This window comes from Saccopteryx leptura, chromosome 2, assembly GCF_036850995.1.
Source record: "Saccopteryx leptura isolate mSacLep1 chromosome 2, mSacLep1_pri_phased_curated, whole genome shotgun sequence".
Lineage (NCBI taxonomy): Eukaryota > Metazoa > Chordata > Mammalia > Chiroptera > Emballonuridae > Saccopteryx > Saccopteryx leptura.
In genome coordinates, this window is record NC_089504.1 from 342,580,442 (window position 1) to 342,598,602 (window position 18,161).

Consider the following 18,161-nt stretch of genomic DNA (forward strand, 5'->3'; position numbering starts at 1 on the left):
AGCTTCACGTCTGTAGCCCCCAGCGGCCTGGCATGGTATCGTGACCTTAGGAGGCCTTGCTGAGTGCTGGTTGGATTCAAATCGAATAACTTTCCATTTCCTGAGGCCCTCACATATATTATCTCATTTGATCATCACCCTCACCCCTGCAAGGGCAGAAGCAGCAGGGACGGGGCAAGGGGGCTGGCAACTAGGGCCATGAGGGCAAACTACACACAAAAGCCTTGTAGGAGGCGGGACTCGCTTAGGCCCGGGGCAGCTTGTGCAAGTGGAAGAGGTCACTCAAGATGAGGCTGTTCTGCAGATGGCCATTCACTCAGCAAACATTTGTGGCTCCATGGTGCAAAATGTGCTCTTGGGTGACCCATTGAATGTACAAAGACGCTGCTGATGGGGTTAAGCATGTGTGGCTCCTGGCCTCAATCGCAGGAGGTCGGGCTGAGAGCGCCTGCTCACTCGCCAGAAGGCAGTCTGGCTGGTCCCAGTTCACTGAAAGCTGGCAGGGACCGAGGAGGGCAGTGGGCTGACAGCCAGCTCCCCACAACCTCTGACCTCCGTGGGCAGGAACTGGAGTCTAAGATAAGATTGCTCTTACATAAAGAGTCATCCACAAGACAGCAATCGATGGCTCCTCCATCCACTGCAGGCCCAGCCTGCTCCAAGGTCCCTCTCCCTGCTTCACCCTCCTCTCCCACGTTGGTGGGCAGTGCAGAGCCCCTGATTCCACTTCTGGGAGTTTAGAAGGACTCTCTTCCCAGGCCTTCACACCCACCCCAGGCTACACAGCTCAGATCTGGACCCCAAATACAAATTTCTGCCCAGTGGCCTCCTAAGGCCACTCCAAAATACAAATTTCTGCCCAGTTCAGACAACCGGGCTCAGTGCCAGGAGCTTCGGAAACGGAACAAGACATGGTCCCTTCATCAGGAATAGCACCTATCCTTGTCACCTGAGTGTAAGCCAACCCTCCATTAGTGTTAAGACCTGTCAAGGGGAAGGAACTAGGCTTTATCCTCTGGGCCTCCCCACCCCACACCATCAGCTTGGCCCCCACAAGGGACCTCATCACCACATGGGGAGCCTCTCTGGCAGCTGCTAACTCTGGAGCCCTGCCTCCCAGGCCTCTGCGCATGTCCCCAGATTCCCACAGGAATGTCGCTTTGGCTCTTGTCTAAGCATCTGGGGGATCCTGGTTCCCAGAAGGAATCTAGTACATGGCTGTCTTCCCCTCATCCCCTCCACCTCGTAGTTCTTTTGTGGAGAGGAACCCAGGAGGGCTTGGGATGGAGGTTTTGGGGATAGGAGGGACTAGAGTCACCCCAAGGGAACTTGAAACTGGCTGTATTTTCCAGCTCGCCACAAGGGCTCCCTCCAGCGCACTCGAGCCCTCCCACCACCATTTCCTGGTTCACCCTGTCCATTTGGAGGACCACTGGATTGGAAATTACAGGCTGCCTGCCAGCCCTCTCCTCCCACCAGGGACATATCTGGTCCCGCCTCTCACCCTCCCAGAGGGACGCAGTCAGGCAGGGAGATGGAGGGGAGAGGGAGTAGAGCAGATCAGATCGGGGAAAGCAATTAAAAAGCAGTCTCAAGGTTAGAGGCTGGGAGGTGGGGGGAGTCTGGAGCATGGCCCTGGCTGGGGGTGGGGAGAGGGGGGAAAAAGAGCCCACGCATATTAACCCCAATGAAGCTGCCTGGCCCCTGGATCTGTGAAGCTGAGTGAGCTGATGATGCCTCAGATGACGATGTGCTGAGAAAGGGGAAGGAGACTGGGGGTTCAACCAGACGCCCTTTTGCAGCCACAGGAGTTGGGTGCTTCAGACCAGCAGATGCTGGCTGGGCAGAGGCTGTGGATGGCTCAAGGAACCCACTGGCCTAGGGCAGCCATGCTCCAACTGGAAGAAGAGAGCCCCTGCCTTCAAGGAGCACCCAGCTGAGAGTGAACCATGGGTTCTCATATCAGGGAGCTCCCATCCAAGGGTAAAGGGTGGTTTCTGTCCTGTGGGTGACTTAGTCTGAAGGGCGAAATAGACTGGGTGATCCCAGTCCAATGAGACATAGGTCCCAGCATTAGGAAGCCCCCATCTATGGGGAGACGTGGCCCCTCTCCTTAGCAAGCCTCAGGCTAAGGTATAGAAGAAACCCATACCTAAGAGAGATGATAGACCGAGATGACACATCAAACCAGATGGAGTTGCGGCCTCATCTAGGGTTGAGGAGGGCAAGGATGGAGGAGTTGGGGAGTGAGGAGGGGGGATGAGAAAGCAGGCTGGGAAACAGCCTCTACTCTGGGCAGTTGGAGATAACTTACATGTGTCCCCTAGCCATCCCAAAGGCACAAACAACTAGTGGAGGGCAAATGGTGACAGCTCCCGCCCTCTCTTCACTGGCTGCTGTCCCCTGCGTCCTGTACACACTGCCAACTAACCACCCTTTGTGGAGGGGAGCACACACTGTTCCTGCCCCACCCCAGTGAGGTCAATAAGACATGGCAGCACCCCCCCCCCCGTGGGCCCAGCTTCCACTCTGGGCTCACCCCATCACAAATATGCTAACATGTAAATAGGTAAAACTTGATTTGAGAGACAGAGAGAGGAAGAGGTGGGGAGAAGCATCAATTTATTGTTCCACTTAGTTATTCCATTTAGTTGTGCACTCAATGATTACTTCTCATATGTGCCCTGACTGGGGATTGAATCTGCGACCTCAGTGTGTGGGGACGACACTTTATCCACTGAGTCACCCAGCCAGGGCCACCTGGTAGATGTTAGTGAATGGAAGCTATGACTTGTCAAACACCTGCTGCATCCAGCTTTCACTGACTTTATCCTGACTGCTACCATGGAAGTAAGCATGGCCAGTCCCTGTTTTACAGATGTGGAAATGGAGACTCAGAGAAGGTTCCTGAAGTCGGCCAAGATCATATAGCTATTGAGTGGCTGTGGTACCACCTTGCTCTTTCCCCTAGACAGCACTGCCATAGAGGTCAGGCGCAACTCTAGAAAATAAAAGAGGGCGATGCCTCTGCTTGATACAAATTTGGGTGTTGGAAAGCCAGTCTATGGCTGAGTCCAGCCAGCTTTCTCCTTGCCTCTGAACAGCTGTGGCCCCGCGGCCATCGGGACTTGGAGAGTTGAGCACTGCCACCTAGTGGCCTTCAAAACCCAGTTTCCTTCCTCAGGCACGTGTCAGGGGATGGACAGATTGAGCGGTGCACAAGGAGTCAGCCAGTAAGACCTATGTTCTCTTCATCCCACCCACGTTTGCTGCCCACCATCTTGTGCCAGGCACTTGGAGAGGGACAGGAACTCAAGCAGAGTCGGTAGGCAGCAGTTTAGTGGCAAAACAGCCACTTGAATTAGAGGCTGGCAGGTCTGGAAAACACTGGGCATCTCATGTATGAGTTGAGATCAGGTATATATAGTGTTGGTCTGTCCTGAGAGGCATTTGGACTCTGTGGGCAGGTGGGCATCCTGGAAGATTCTGACCTGAGGTGGGGGGGGGTGGCGATAAGAGGTTATCTTATCTCTACCTTGATTTCAAGTGGGGCATGGCTTGGCTGAAGGCCCTGTGGAGGGGCATCCAGGCATCGTCTCCCCATGGCCCACAGCTTTCTGCTGTTTAGTGAAGAAGTTGGTCTAGGGATTGGCCTGAGTCTCCAGATGTTGAGACAGATGTTGTCCTCAGGCTAGGGAAGCAGAAGAGAAAGCACCATGTAGATGGGACCTGGACCAGGCCAGGAGGATGAGGATAGCAGGGGAGGTTGGGAGCTGTGTCTGCCCAGGGTAGATGTGCATCAGAGTGTGATCTAAAACAGAGAGAGAGAACGTAACTGTCTAATAAAAGGAAATAGGGCTTGGTTAAAATAATGCACATAAAGGAAAACCACCAACTATTAAAATGATGTGTGGCACAATGGATAAATAAGGCATCGACCTGGAACAGTGAGGTCCTGGTTCAAAACTCTGGGCTTGCCTGGTCAAGGTACATATGAGAAAGCAATCAATGAACAGCTAAAGTGAAGCAGCTATGAGTTGATACTTCTCCCTCCTCCCTTTTCTCTCCTCTCTCTGTAAAATCAATAAATAAAATCTTTTTTTTAAATGATGTAAGTAAATATTTATTGATATGGAAAGATGTTCACAACATATTGTTAAATGAAAAATCAAATTATGAAATAATTTGTACAGCATGAGCCCACTTATAAATATATGAATGTAATGTGTGTGTGGGGGGGAAATCTGGTAGTATTTATCTCCCGGTGGCAAAATTATGGCTGATTTAATTTTTTTTGTGTGTATCTGTATTTCTGATTTTTCTACAAGAATGTATTATATAATAAAAATAATGAAAGTTGGGCACACAACCACAACCAAGTCTGTCCGCCTTGTTGGTTCTCCGTGTGGACATCTTTAGACAGGTAAGGCTGAGTGCAGGGACGGGTCTGAGGATCAGATGGGGGTTAGAGATGGAGAAAGAAGCCTGGGCCAGGGCCAGGGGTCCCGGGAGGTGGCCAGAGGGGTGAAGTGGGGCCTGCCTCTGCTGCTGCTGAAACACCCCTGAGTCTCACACACTCAGGTGCAATTCACTGAGCATCACTGACAAACACTTCCTGCTCTTCCGGGCTTTTCCCTCCAGGACTGCTTGGTGCTCATTTCAACTAGATTTCACTAGAACAAGAAGGGGAAGCCACACACTGAGACGCCCCGCAAGCTGGAAAAGCAGCCATAGAGAGATTAGGACAAGGTTTTGACCCCAGTCTTGCTCTTTCTTTAACGAGCCCTGTCCCTCCTCAGCTCCCCCACCCACAAGAGGATCAAAGTCACTGAGTGCCCCCTCCTCAGGATTCTCTCTCCATGAAACTGCTCGGGCGCTGGGGTCAAATGTGGCTAAGACTTCAGGACTCTTCTCTCCTCTCTCTGTGCTGGGACTCACAGGGGGAAACCCTAGCGGGCAGCCCAGAACATGACCAAGTGAAAAGCATCTTCCCCATCATGGGGTAAGGGTCCTGGCTGGATTGGAGCTCAGGGGCCCGAGCTGCCTCTGAGAGTTGGGGAAGGAAGCAGCCAGGCCCTGTCTGCAGAGCTGCAGACCTGGCAGAGCTGGGCTGGCCACCCCCAGGCCCCTCCGCCCATGTCCACTGAATGACTCACCTTGGCACAGATACAATGGTCCAGGATGGGCACGGAGCCTGCTCCCTGCTGCCCTCCAGCTCCCTTCAGATGCTTTCTGAGAAACTCTGTGAGCAAGGGGCTTGGGCTGTACCCTGCCTAACAGCCTGACATCCTGGGATAAAAACAGCACAGCCCCCTGGGGGCTGCCCTCACTGTGTGGCGCCCTCACCACCCTCACCGTCGGTGGAGAACAAGACTCCATTCAGCAAGTGCCCGGAAAAAGAGATCAGAGGCCCAAGCATGGACACTGGGCAGAGTGGGGGTGGGGAGATGAAGGCTGCCCACTTCCCAGAAGTCCAAGGACACAAATGGGTGGGGGTTCGGGGGGGGGGGGGACACTGACCCTGTGGACCAGATTAAAAAGAGGGAGATGGATTTGAAGTTTCAAGGGGCAACAGGCCCAGGCCCCAGTTTGCCATTTTGGAAGGAATGTCTCATGGGTTCCCAAACCCACCCACCCCCGGAGGCCTTTCCTGTCTTCTCAGCCTGATGTGTGGGAACTCGGAGATAAATCTCCAGTGGGACAGTGAGGTGAGAGTTGGCCAGGAAACAGGGTATTGCAAGAACAAAGATGGTAGTAGGGACAGCCAGCTCATTCATAATTGCTTTGTGGAGTTGTCAAGGCCAGGGCTCTGGGAGGGGGTGCAGGGAGGCTGGCACTGAAGGGTGAGCCCGTTGAGACTGAGTCAGGGGCTTAGGAGTGTCCCAGGGAGCCCTGGCCAGGTGGTTCAGTGGATACAGTGTCATCCCAGTGTGCCGAAGCCATGGGTTCGATATCCGGTCAGGGCACGTATGAGAAGCAATCAATGAGTGCACAACTAAATGGAACTAAGTGGAACATCGAGTTGATGCTTCTCTCTCTCTCAGATCAATGGGGGGAAAAGGGCCAAGGAGTGCAGTGCCTGCCCCCTCTTGCCCTATCAGGACCCCCATGTTCCTTTCATCTTCACCCCTTCACTGCTAGATAAAAACCTCAATTGACCCTCCCAACAAAAGGCCGGTGTCCAGTTCCAGTCCACAGCCCCAGAACTCAAGGGAGTGGGGAGAAAGCAGGAATGAGGGATGCCTGTATTCAGAGGGAGGGACTCCAGCAATCTGTTGAGAATTGAGCTAAGCAGGAAACTGTAACATAGGCTATTCCTTAAGGGTACAGAGCAGATTTATTCTTTGTGAAATCCCCAGAACCTAGCAAGCACTGGAAGGAGAAGTGCTGAGTGAGGGACGGCCTGGGCTATGGGATCTAAGAGTTAGAAGGCAGGTCAGAAGTCATCTGGTCCAGCCTTCTCTTGCCCACCTTCCTAGAAAGAGGGTCTCCTTGCTCAGTGATCAGGCTTCAAACCCAGCATCTGGCCCCAGGCACTGCCCACCAGTACCTCTGGCAGTGGTCAGGCTGGAGCTGGCATGCCCAGGAGGCCCTGCCTCTGGGCACAATGACCTCAGTGGGGTGAGAGGAGCTCTCCCCATGGCTGGGCTGCAGCCCAGCCCCACCCCCTCAGGCTATGCCAGGGGGTGTTTCCAGGGACAAGCTGGGCAGTGCCAGGCCAGCCCACTCCTCCATAAAGCCCTCACATCCCAGAAGTGAGCAGAGCCAGGCCAGGATGGAGAGGAGACGGGTCACCTCAGCTGCCCACCGCTCCTATGTCTCCTCGGAGATGGTGGTGGCAAGGGGCCTGACTCCCAGTCGCCGCCTAGGTCCTGGCACCCGCCTCTCCCTGGCTCGAATGCCACCCCCACTCCCGGCCCGCGTTGACTTCTCCCTAGCAGGGGCACTCAACGCTGGCTTCAAGGAGACACGGGCCAGTGAGCGGGCAGAGATGATGGAGCTCAATGACCGCTTTGCCAGCTACATCGAGAAGGTGCGCTTCCTGGAACAGCAGAACAAGGCGCTGGCTGCGGAGCTGAACCAGCTGCGGGCCAAGGAGCCTACCAAGCTGGCTGATGTCTACCAGGCTGAGCTGCGTGAGCTGCGGCTGCGGCTTGATCAACTCACTGCCAACAGCGCCCGGCTCGAGGTCGAGAGGGACAATCTGGCACAGGACTTGGGCACCATGAGGCAGAAGTGAGGAGGGGGCCTGGGAGAGGAGTCTCACGAGCAGGGAGAACTGAGCCCCCAAGAGGAAGTGCCCTCTGGCCTACAGGGACTCAGGCCAGGGGACTCTGCCTCCCTGCTCACTGGTTTCCACACCTCTGGGAAAGGAGGGCTGTCCTTGGTCCCCAAATGATAGGAGGGGCTGGGAAAAGGACCAGAGCCTTAGGGAGCTGATTCCCAAAGACCTTCTGCCAGGAAAAAGGGTACTCGCAGCACCTCCCCACCGGGGAAGTCAGTGCCAGAACCATCCATGACCCCAGCAGGCAGTCTGTATGTTTCATTCACTGTGGGGCTCCGCCACTGCGGGTGGGAACTCACCTATTTTGAGCCTGGGTCTGTATAAAGGAGGCACTGGGAGGGAAGGTTGGCGTGTGCTAGGAGGGTTGGTCTCTGGGTGAAGGGAGTGGGGGAAAGAACAGGAAAGCCTGGCAGAACACAGGTGACTGTCTGTCACCAGTTTATGATCTTAGTCAAGGCACTTCAGCTTGCACAGCTGTGAAACAGGGATCTTAATAAAACCCATTTTCAAAGGCCAGAGGAAACCCCAGGGGCATGGTGCTTTGCTGAACATGCTGGGCATGAATGTGTGCCCTCAAGTGCAGGAGGATGTGTGTGCGCGCATGTAGCAGTGAGTGTATGTTTGTGGAAGTGCCTATGTGAGCAGGAGCAGGCCCGCGACCCTGATAAGGCATCTTAGTAATGAGATAAAACGAAGGCCCTCACCTGTTCACCCTCCTGGCCAAGCCTCTGTTCCTACCACTCCACTAGTCCTGGGGTGGAGGGTGGCATCTCCCACCTCCAGGGAGACTGGGTCAGGGTCCAAGGGTCCTCAGGAGAGCCTGGACCCAGGAGTGTGTTCCTCTACCCTAGGCTCCAGGATGAAACCAACCTGAGGCTGGAGGCCGAGAACAACCTGGCTGCCTATCGACAGGTCAGGGGGGCGGAGGGCGGGGCACAGGAGGAGGGAGAGGCGTGATGGCAGCCCACTCAGGGGGCGGAGGGCGGGGCACAGGAGGAGGGAGAGGCGTGATGGCAGCCCACTCAGGGGGCGGAGGGCGGGGCACAGGAGGAGGGAGAGGCGTGATGGCAGCCCACTCAGACGCAGCCTTCCAGCCCAGCCTTCCCAAGCAATGTGCTGACCCCCCAGCCCCAGAAGCGGGGACCAGACAATGCTAGGGAACGGGTAGGAAGAGTCTGGGGTCAGTGGCCCTTTGCCTCCTCCCGACTCTAGGAGGCAGATGAAGCCACCCTGGCCCGTCTGGATCTGGAGAGAAAGATTGAGTCTCTGGAGGAGGAAATCCGGTTCTTGAAGAAGATCCATGAGGAGGTAAAGTCGGGGCAGAGGGAAGAAAGGCCAACTCAGAGATTTGAACTGGGGGTGGGGGAGTTTGCAAATGGAGAGAGAAAGAGAGCGACTGAGGAAGACAGAAGTAGAGACAGACAGGAGAACATCAACAGTCCAGGGTAAAATGCAGACAGACGCACGTCGCTTACTGAATATTACAAAAACCTTGCTGCCTCATTTTTCTTCACTACAGCCATATGAGATAGGAACCCTTTCAGTATTATCTCCTATTCACGAGGACACTGAAGCCCAGAGAGGTTAAAGAACTTGTTCAATTCCCACAGTGAGTGTCTCTGACTCCATTCTTTCTGCCACCTGTCTCCATTTAACTGAGAATCATTCATAACAGAAAATATTCCACTGGGCTCTGACTTCATATCATGGATTCAGGATCCATGACCCCATGGAGCCTGGAACCCGCAGGCATCCTCAGACACAGGGACACAGACATTCTCTCATAAGGACACAGCACACATTCAGTGCTCCTGCCTATCCAGGCCTGGAAGGAGGACACCAGGAGGTTCCCAAACTAGCCCCTGCCACCCTTAGCCTGGGCCATGCTCTTCCTCCAACTAGGATTGTCCAATTTTTCTTAGCCGACGTACATGTCCAACAGGCAGACAGAAGGGCATGATGCCACAGGAAACCCCACTTGCAGCCTGGGCTCTGATCCCTGCTCTCCCCTCTCTCACCCTGGTCAGGAGGTGCGGGAGCTCCAGGAGCAGCTGGCCCGGCAGCAGGTTCATGTGGAGTTGGATGTGGCCAAGCCGGACCTCACAGCGGCCCTGAAAGAGATCCGCACCCAGTATGAGGCAGTGGCATCCAGCAACCTGCATGAGGCAGAGGAGTGGTACCGGTCCAAGGTAGCCCTAGCTGTGGGCCAGCCTGTCTCCTCGAGAACCAGAGAGAAACAGAAAAGGAGGGTGGTGGAAGCAGGGAGAGGATCTTCTCTAGGTGCCCTGACATTTACCAGAGAAGTGAGGTGACTTGCCCAGAGATATACAGGCAATATTATTTCTAATAAGAACTTATTGCTATTACTATTGTTATTAGACAACACTGTTGTGTGTCAAGCCTTGTGCTTCGTGTAGATTATCGTTCTATGAAGAAGGTACTGTTCTTTGACAGATGAACGAACTGAGGTGCAGAAAGGTTAACTCACTTGCTCAAAGTCACATGGCTTTTGAATGGTAGAGCTGGAGTTCCAACCCTAGCCATCTCACTTGGGAGCCTGCATTGTTGATGCCTTTGTCAACTGTGTCCTGGGTTCTTGAGCATCTACTTGCATGCCAGGCACTGCCCAGGCTACAGAGAGATGTCTGACCAGGAAGGTGTGATGTGCACGCTAATATGGTGGCTATAGAGAGCACTGCAGGGCAGAGTCTGTTTGCAATGTGGGGAGCAGGGAGGATATCTTAGAAGGGAGGGTATGTGGCCTAAGCAGGACTGGCAGGTGAACATGAAGAGAAGAGGGATGAACATGAAGAGAAGAGGGAAGGGGCGTTCCAAGTGCAGGGCCGAGCATGTGGAGAAGTCTGGAGGCAGAAAAGCACAGAGAGGTGGAGGCCCAGAGACGTTGGCCCAGGGCACCATGCTCAGGAGTGTGAGTGACAGAAGCCAATGGTGGTTCTGAGCAGACTGAAGCCAGATGGAACCGTGAGGGCTTCACTGCTAGCTGGGGGAGGGAGGGCTATTAGAACTCAGGTATCTGCTCACCAGGACCCATTACTGTCTACAGTGGGGAGAGAAGGTTCAGTCCCATAGATGGGGCTGCCAGTGCAGGAGATTCCGGTTTCTGTGGCAAGCCTGGTCATTCATTCATTCCCTGATCAGGCATTGTGCTAGGTGCTGAAGAGGCAGCAGGGGCTTTGTGTCCTCTGTCCATGAGTCACAGTTTCTGGGAATAATCCCACCCAGGGCCAGTGTCCTGGGATGATCTAGACCACAACCCTGGGGTCTGCTCACCTCCCTGATTTCCCAGAGACCATGCCTTCCCACGGCCCACACAACTCCCCATATGCGGCTGCAACCTGTCCTTCAGCATAGGGCTTTCTCCCTGTCTAGTTCACGGACCTGACAGATGCCGCTGCCCGCAACGCAGAGCTGCTCCGCCAGGCCAAGCACGAGGCCAACGACTACCGGCGCCAGCTGCAGGCTTTGACCTGCGACCTGGAGTCCTTGCGCAGCACGGTGAGTGTGAGCTGAACCAGAGGCGGGTGGACTCGGGCAGCGAGCTGAGGCTGACGAGCGGGAGGAGGGGACATGCCACCCAGGGGACGCTATGGAAGAAGGGCCAAAGGCGGACCAGGACCCGGGTCGGAGCCAGAACGAGGGCGGGGCGGGGCGGGGCCTCCAGGTCCTCCGGAGTGGGTCAGCTCCGGAGGCATGAAGGTGCCTCTCAGGGACCGGCTGGCTCCACCCTACAGAACGAGTCCCTGGAGAGGCAGATGCGGGAGCAGGAGGAGCGCCACGCGCGGGAGGCAGCGAGTTACCAGGAAGCCCTGGCCCGGCTGGAGGAAGAGGGGCAGGCCCTCAAGGACGAGATGGCCCGCCACCTGCAGGAGTACCAAGACCTGCTCAACATCAAGCTGGCCCTGGACATCGAGATCGCCACCTATAGGAAGCTGCTGGAGGGCGAGGAGAACCGGTGAGCCTCCGACCCCAGCCCCGCGGACTCCACCCTGCTGCTCCTCCCTGGAGTGGCCTTGTTCCCTTCAAGGACTGTCTTGTTCAGCCTGTGTCCAGCCCCCTCCTGTTCCAGTGCCAACACAGTGCCCGCCTAACACACAGCAGATACTCAATAAATTTTGATGAATAAATGGATTAAATTTAACCAATGTGGATTAGGTCCCTGAGCAAGGACTTGGATCCCCTCCCCTAAATTAAAAGGCTCATCCCCACCCTCGCAACAAAAGTTGGACTTCTTTTTCCCTGATGTATCTTTTCTGCCTTCTCAGAACTTTCTTTGCCACTCTTCCCTCCCTTCTGCAAGCCTCCAAGCCCCCACTTTCCATCGAATGGAGATGTTCACAGATAACACCCCAGCCCCTTGCAGACTCTTGGAGCTCCAGGGAGTGTGTTGGCTGCTGAGGAAAGTTAGGAAGTGTGCTGCTTGAGGCTGTCATGATAACCCTTCTTCCCAGCAACCTCAGTGCCCAGGACCTGGTCCGGGACGTCCATGGGCAGCCTGGTCACCCCTCTCCCTCTGTTGTCTTTCAGCATCACCATTCCTGTGCAGACCTTCTCCAACCTGCAGATCCGAGGTCAGTAGGGCTGGGCCGTGTGGCCCAGGTATTGGATCACTGGCCTGTGGGCTGCTGCTCTGGCCTGGGGCTGAGAACCTGGACAAAATCTGGGGCTCTCCTTAAGGGCTTTCATGAATCACCACAGAGCTCCTGGCCAGAACACACCATCGCAGGGCACTTCAGGTGGAGCTTCCTGCCACTCCTGTCCTGCTCTGCCCCGTGGCCCCCTTCTACCCCTGCACCCCCATTCCACCACAGAATCGGATGAAGATCTCAACCTCTGCCGTTTGTAGATCCCTGAGCAAACTCTGCCATCTGAGTGTTTTACGTTTTTGTTTTGTTTTTTTTGTTTGACTGCTTGTCACTACAGGGGGCAAAAGCACCAAAGAAGGGGAAGGTCACCAGGTCACAAGACATCTCAAAAGCCTCACAGTACAAGTTATACCGATTCAGGCTCACCAGGTTGTACAGGGAGCCTCGCCGGCTCTCGGTTAGCCGCCTGCCTCTCAGACACGGTGCTTTTCTCCACTCGGAAGGGAGGGAACCTAAGTCCATGTTACCCATCCTTTCGGGCTGTCTCCCAGGTTTCCCTAAAGGGCCAGCCTATGTCATCTTCCCAGCAACCTCAGTGCCCAGCCCAAGACCTGGTAGGTTAAACTAGCAGAGCTGGCTGGTGTTCAGGGTGGTAAGTCCTCGGGTGCACAGATGAGATGTTTTAGGGCTTCTGAGCAAATGCCACCCTCTGCCTTACCTCTTCCCCGTCACTGAGAGGGCCCCTAGGGTCTCACTGAGCCCAGTGGCCAGGCTCTGCTTGATTCATCTGTCCCTGAGGCTCCACTGCTCAGCTTGATGCTGATTCAGCCCAGAGGATTATTTCCCCCTGGACTGCTTCTCTTGGAGTGAATAAAGCTTTATGTTCCCTGCTCTTAATTTTAAATATTAGTGAGTGTGACATGTTATATTTTTCTCTCGGGGGGGGGGGACTAAATTACTTCTTACTTGTAGAAGTATAGGGAAGAAAGACCTGAGAACATTCTCAGCTATGGAAAAAAAATTCTTCTTCTGGGCTAGAAATTCAGGAATACTAGATATGTGTGTCCCAAAGCTTAGTTCACATCAGACAGGTTAACCTGGAGGACCAGCCAGAGGTAATACTACCAAGTCCCAGACAGTAAAGGGTCATTAAGGCCCAGAGAAGTGGCAGAGAGAAGTAGAAAGGGGAAGGGGAATACGAAAGGGACCCACATGTATTGAGCCAGTCGCTTAACATACATTATTTTAGTGAACTGACTCCTCACTCCCACCTAGAGAAGTAGGCACCATCATCCCCATTTTGCAGATGAGGAAACTGAGACTGGGAGAGGTCAATTAACTTGCCCCCAGTTGTGTGGCTGGTTAGTAGCTGAGCTGGGACTTGAACTCTGGTCTGCCTGATTTCAAAGTCTGCTCCTTCCTCAGCACAGCGCTGGGTTGTCAGCACTGGTGCCGGGCAAGGGCTTGCAGAGGGACTGAAATGCAGTGAGGCCAGGAGAGCGAGCAGGGCAGTAGACAGAGTAGCCGGGACTTGCCTAACACAGTGGGAACTCGGGGGTCGCCAGCCCCTTTGGAAGAGCCTAGGCTCTCCCTGCCTAGTTGGATAGGCTTTTGTACTCATGATCCCGGTGTGACAGGAAGCCACGGGTGGCAGAGGATGTCTGGTGACCCACAGAAGGCCTTCTGTCCTTATACCCGCAGAAACTAGCCTGGACACCAAGTCCCTGTCAGAAGGCCACCTCAAGAGGAACATCGTAGTGAAGACTGTGGAGATGCGGGATGGAGAGGTGAGGAGGGTAGACCTGAGATTCTGGCCCCGTCGGGCCCTGGCCGCCCCCAGGATTTCTTGAGGCCTGGCTCTGGAATAAAGCCTGGACTGGCACGGAAGGTTCTTGATAACTCACAGGGCTCTGGAAGAGGGGAAGGAACCTGGGTGTAATTCAACTCCCCAGTCCCTCCACTGGAAGTTCTAGGGGAGCCTGGGTGCCGAGGTCACTGGGTGGGGTTCTGACTCGGCTTTCTCCCTTTCTCATCCTGACTCGGGTACCCCCAGCACCAGGCCTAGGGAAGAGAGAAAGAAAATTAAAGTCAGCAGTTTTCACTCCCAACTTTCCATTTCCAGCTGGTTAAAGGAACCTTCCAGAGCAATGGGAAAAAGAGATTGGGCACCCACTCCCATCACACCAGCAATAGTACTAGCTAATTGTATACCATCAGCTTACTATGAGCCAGGCGTGGTGCTAAATGATTCACAGGTGTAACCTCATTTCCCCTGACTGCTGCATGAGGGAATTCCAGTAACTTTTATAGGGAAGAAAGACCCAGGAAGGCTGGGGATTTGCCCAAGGCCACAGAGCCTGGCAGTGGTGGATCCAGGGTCTGTGTGAACTCTTAACTGTGGCACTGTGTACCTTCTCTGTCCCCTGCAGGTCATTAAGGAGTCCAAGCAGGAGCATAAGGATGTGATGTGAGGCAGGAACTACCTGGTGGCCACTGCCCCATATCTAGAGGAGCCTGCAGCAGGAGACAGGATAGTTACCCCTTCTCTGATAGCTCATTTCCCCAGGCCTGCGTTCCCGCCCCTCCCACTGCAGCTGCTCCCTTCCCCACTCTGTCTCTGCCAGCTTTGGCCCTGGGCTCCATCAGCATTAGGCCTGCCAGACAGCACGCACCCACTCCAAGCAACTCCACCTAATCGGGCACACCCCCCAAAGGGGCAAACCGGAGGGGCACGGTCAGAAACCTGGGTTAGATTTGGGCGGGAAGGGAGAAGTTGGGGAGGGCCTGGAGACCTAATAAATCACCCTCCATAGCCTAATACTTGTTGTCATGGCAACTGTTGCCAGCGCTGGAGGTCTCTGGACTATCTGGGAAGTGGGCCTTTGAGTTTCCTCAGGCTAGTGGAGGAAAACTGAGACTCTGAGACAGGAAAGGGAAGTCTCTGCAGGCAAGGTAGCCCTGGACAGAGGTTTATACTTAATCTAGACAGACTCTGGCCAGCCTGAAAGTAGGCAGGGGTGTCCTGGCACCTGGAATCAGCAGCAGACGGAACTCCTAGCCTGTTGATTCCAGAGGGGCCTCCTGAGTGATGATTCAAGTGTCTCAGCCCCACTGATCCGCCATGTGGGCAGGTGGGAGCTTGATTCTCAGCACTAGGGGATCTTAGTATAAGTGGAGAGGGAAGGGGTGCTGGGAGGGAGTAGAGGGGCCTGCCTGGCCCCTAGGTGTTTGTACAAAGAGGTCAAGCTCAGGAGGACTTCCCCTATATAGGTGAGGGGGTTGGCGTGGTGGGCAGGTAGAGGCGATGGAGGAGGCAGTGGGATGAGGCTAGACATCAGAGTTGGGATTGAGGGTGACCACTTGGCGTCTGGGTCATGGGAATCAAGGAAGTGACTCATTTTCTTGAAGATATTGAAACAGAAGAGAAAGAGGCTGCTGTCCACAGAGGCAGGGCACACTGTCCCAGTTCTAAAGACCCCTTCCTTGCTGCCTCATCCCTGTCCACCCAAGCCTCTGAGCTCCTGACGCCGCTGCCTCCCAGCCCCAGAAAAATACTGCTGGGTCGAGCCAACGCAATACATCTGCTTCTCTGTGCCCTACAGTGACCTGATGCTTTCCCCTAAACCTAGGGCCCTGCGATCCCCTCTTACTCAAATACAGAAGAGGCCCCGGTATTTTAGGTAGCACTCTATTTTCTAATTCTGGAAATTGAGGCCTGAGCAGAGTGAAGGCCCTGGGTTGTGTTCCTACAGCCCGGAGGGGGACAGACACTTTACCCACAGCATCTGCTCTGCTCTGCACGGGAGTACTAGGGGGGATGTGGGATTATTTGTGCTCAGAAATGGGACTGAGAGCACCCACTCCAGGCACCCCGGCTTCCCTCTAAGGCCAAAGGGAGGGAGAAGTGGGGATCCTTTCTAAGATTTGGTGCACTTTCTCTGATTCCCTCCTGCCACCCACTGATGCTAATGGTCAGGGCATCACTGCTGCCTTTAGTTACCGAGATAAATAAAGCCAATTGCTGTGGCCTCCCCCAGCGTGGACTCTGATCTGTTCGGGACAAGCTGGGCTGGGGGAAGGGGCAGCAAGGAGCCTTAGATAAGACCCAACTTGCTTCTTGTCACTGATCATCTCAGGAGCTCCCCCCCCCCAGCAGCAGCCACATGACAAATCCCACCTCCAACTCTGCTCTGCCACAGCACCTGGTGCCTGCCCGCCACCTCAGTCTTTGCTCCCAGCCCTTCTTCTCACCCCCAGTCCCCAGGGTGGGTGAAGTTTCTCAGGAAATCCCTGAATTTGACCTCCATTTTCCAAACTCATTTCCCCTGTTCTAGTCTTTACCTTTATTCCCAAACCTGCTCTTTCTGCCAGCCAGTCCCAGGGCAAGGCTGGGAGGAAGGCAGAGAGGACAGATACAAGGCCTCTCACTCATTGCTTCCTTCCTCTCCCTGCTACCCCCAATTCAACCAGCACCCACTTGGCACTCCTCGAAGGCAAGAAAATAAAACACCTCAAACACTGTTTGATATCAAATAGACCATGTGGTAAATATTAGGTTCCCTCCTTCCCTCTCTGAACTGATGAAGTCAGAGACACATGCACCTTGGCCCCTTCCATCCTAGCCTCAGTCCCCGCATCCCCCACCTTCCTCAGGCTTCCCCATTTCCCAGATCAGGTCCCAGATGTGCCATGAAAACAGGGAGTGGGGCCTGACCTGTGGTGGTGCAGTGGGTATAGCATCGACCTGGAACACTGAGGTCACCAGTTCAAAACCCTGGGTTTGCCTGGTCAAGTTGATGCCTCCTGCTCCTCCCCCTTCTTCTCTCTCTCTCTCTACCCTCTAAAATAAATAATAGAAAATAGGGAGTGGGTATAACCAACAAATTTGTCCACACCCTCTTCCCAAATGTCCCAGCCCACGATGCCCACCCAGAGGCATCTGGAATCATTTAACAAACACGTTTGAGCACAACTGGTCTTCAGAGATGAGGAAGAGAGAGCCTAGGGAGAGATGTTGGGATAACAGCGAAATAAGTAACAGCAGCAACGACAAAGGTGAATGATGACAAAGACGGCTGTGATGAGCAGGTACCCTATCAGGGTGAGCTCCATGGCGGAGCGGAGCTCAGGGTCTGAGAATGAGACCTTGTAGCGCCCTCGAGATGTCACACCCAGTCGGAAGCCAGCGACACGCTCCCCTTGCCGCCAGCAATAGTAGATGCCCCTGTCTTGCAGCTGGGTGAAGCGGATATGGAGATGGTTGCCATAGTCAACGAACACCCTCATGGATCTGTTGACACCCTTCAAGTACTGTGTGCGATACAGGTACTGGTGGTTCTTGTCCCAGGCCACAGCATGCTCTGGCCGAGCCCCAGGACAGGAGATGATGAGTCCATGACCCAGCCTCTGCTGGTGGAACTGAATAGGGACCTGGGGCACCCAGGGCCGCCTGCCCACTTTGGACACATAGTTGAAAATGGCCATCACACCCCGCCAGATGGTCGTATTCTTGCAGGGCACCATGCAGCTCTGAACCAGCAGCTCCGGTGTGTGGTCCCTGACCTTGGCCCGAAGCTTTTTTGGCACAGCCTGTGAACCACAGGACACCACATCTGGCAGCGTCTTGTGGTAGCGTGGGGAGAGGTCTGGGCTCTGCAGATAGCAGAGCCCAATGCGCCATTGCTCCCCACGCACCCCACAGCGGTCACATGGGGTCCACTCCCAGAAAGTGGTGAAGACATGGAGGCTCCCATGGTACTCATCGGCAAAGGGCACCTGACCCAGGTCCTTGAAGCTGGCCACCATTCCCTCAGTGCTCTGGATGTCCACATCGTAAGCATAGAAGTAGTCCCCCTTCCTGGTGCCACAGAAATACAAGCCTGAGTCTTCAGGCTGGGCTCGGAAAACCAACAGGCTAAACATGCGAATGCTGAAGCGGACCAGCAGGTCACTGCCCACACGCACGTGGGCTGCCTCTGTCAGCACCCGCCCATCAAAGTCCGTTAGCACTTTGGTATGGCTGCTCCCAAGGTGCTTTTGATAGTACCAGACCACAGCAGACACCTCCTCAGGCTTACAGTGGCAAGGCAGCTCGAAGCTCATGTCGGCCAGGTAGGCTGCATTGTCGAACATCAGGAAAGCAGGGCAGGGGGTCCTCTGAAAAATGTTCTCCTTCTCCACAATTTCAAAGGCCTGGAGACACCCCCACAGGAGCATGGTGGTATGGGCCAGGTTCATGCTGAAGGAGGGAAGGTCAGGGCAAAACCAGGGCA

At 54.7% G+C, this 18,161-nt stretch overlaps 2 protein-coding genes across 2 annotated transcripts; one reads left to right on the plus strand and one right to left on the minus strand.

Annotated features, from left to right (window-relative positions):
* Positions 1–6,767: 6,767 nt before the first annotated feature.
* On the plus strand, positions 6,768–15,920 carry GFAP (glial fibrillary acidic protein). Its single transcript, XM_066363938.1, has 9 exons — positions 6,768–7,236; positions 8,137–8,197; positions 8,498–8,593; positions 9,313–9,474; positions 10,676–10,801; positions 11,038–11,258; positions 11,831–11,874; positions 13,591–13,676; positions 14,319–15,920. The coding sequence occupies exons 1-9, from the start codon at positions 6,776–6,778 to the stop codon at positions 14,358–14,360; spliced, it is 1,299 nt and encodes a 432-aa protein (XP_066220035.1). The 5' UTR covers positions 6,768–6,775; the 3' UTR covers positions 14,361–15,920.
* A 539-nt stretch (positions 15,921–16,459) lies between these two features.
* FAM187A (family with sequence similarity 187 member A) lies at positions 16,460–18,143 on the minus strand. The gene has a single exon (XM_066363941.1). It carries the CDS (start codon positions 18,124–18,126, stop codon positions 16,891–16,893), a length of 1,236 nt encoding a protein of 411 aa, XP_066220038.1. The 5' UTR covers positions 18,127–18,143; the 3' UTR covers positions 16,460–16,890.
* Positions 18,144–18,161: the final 18 nt, after the last annotated feature.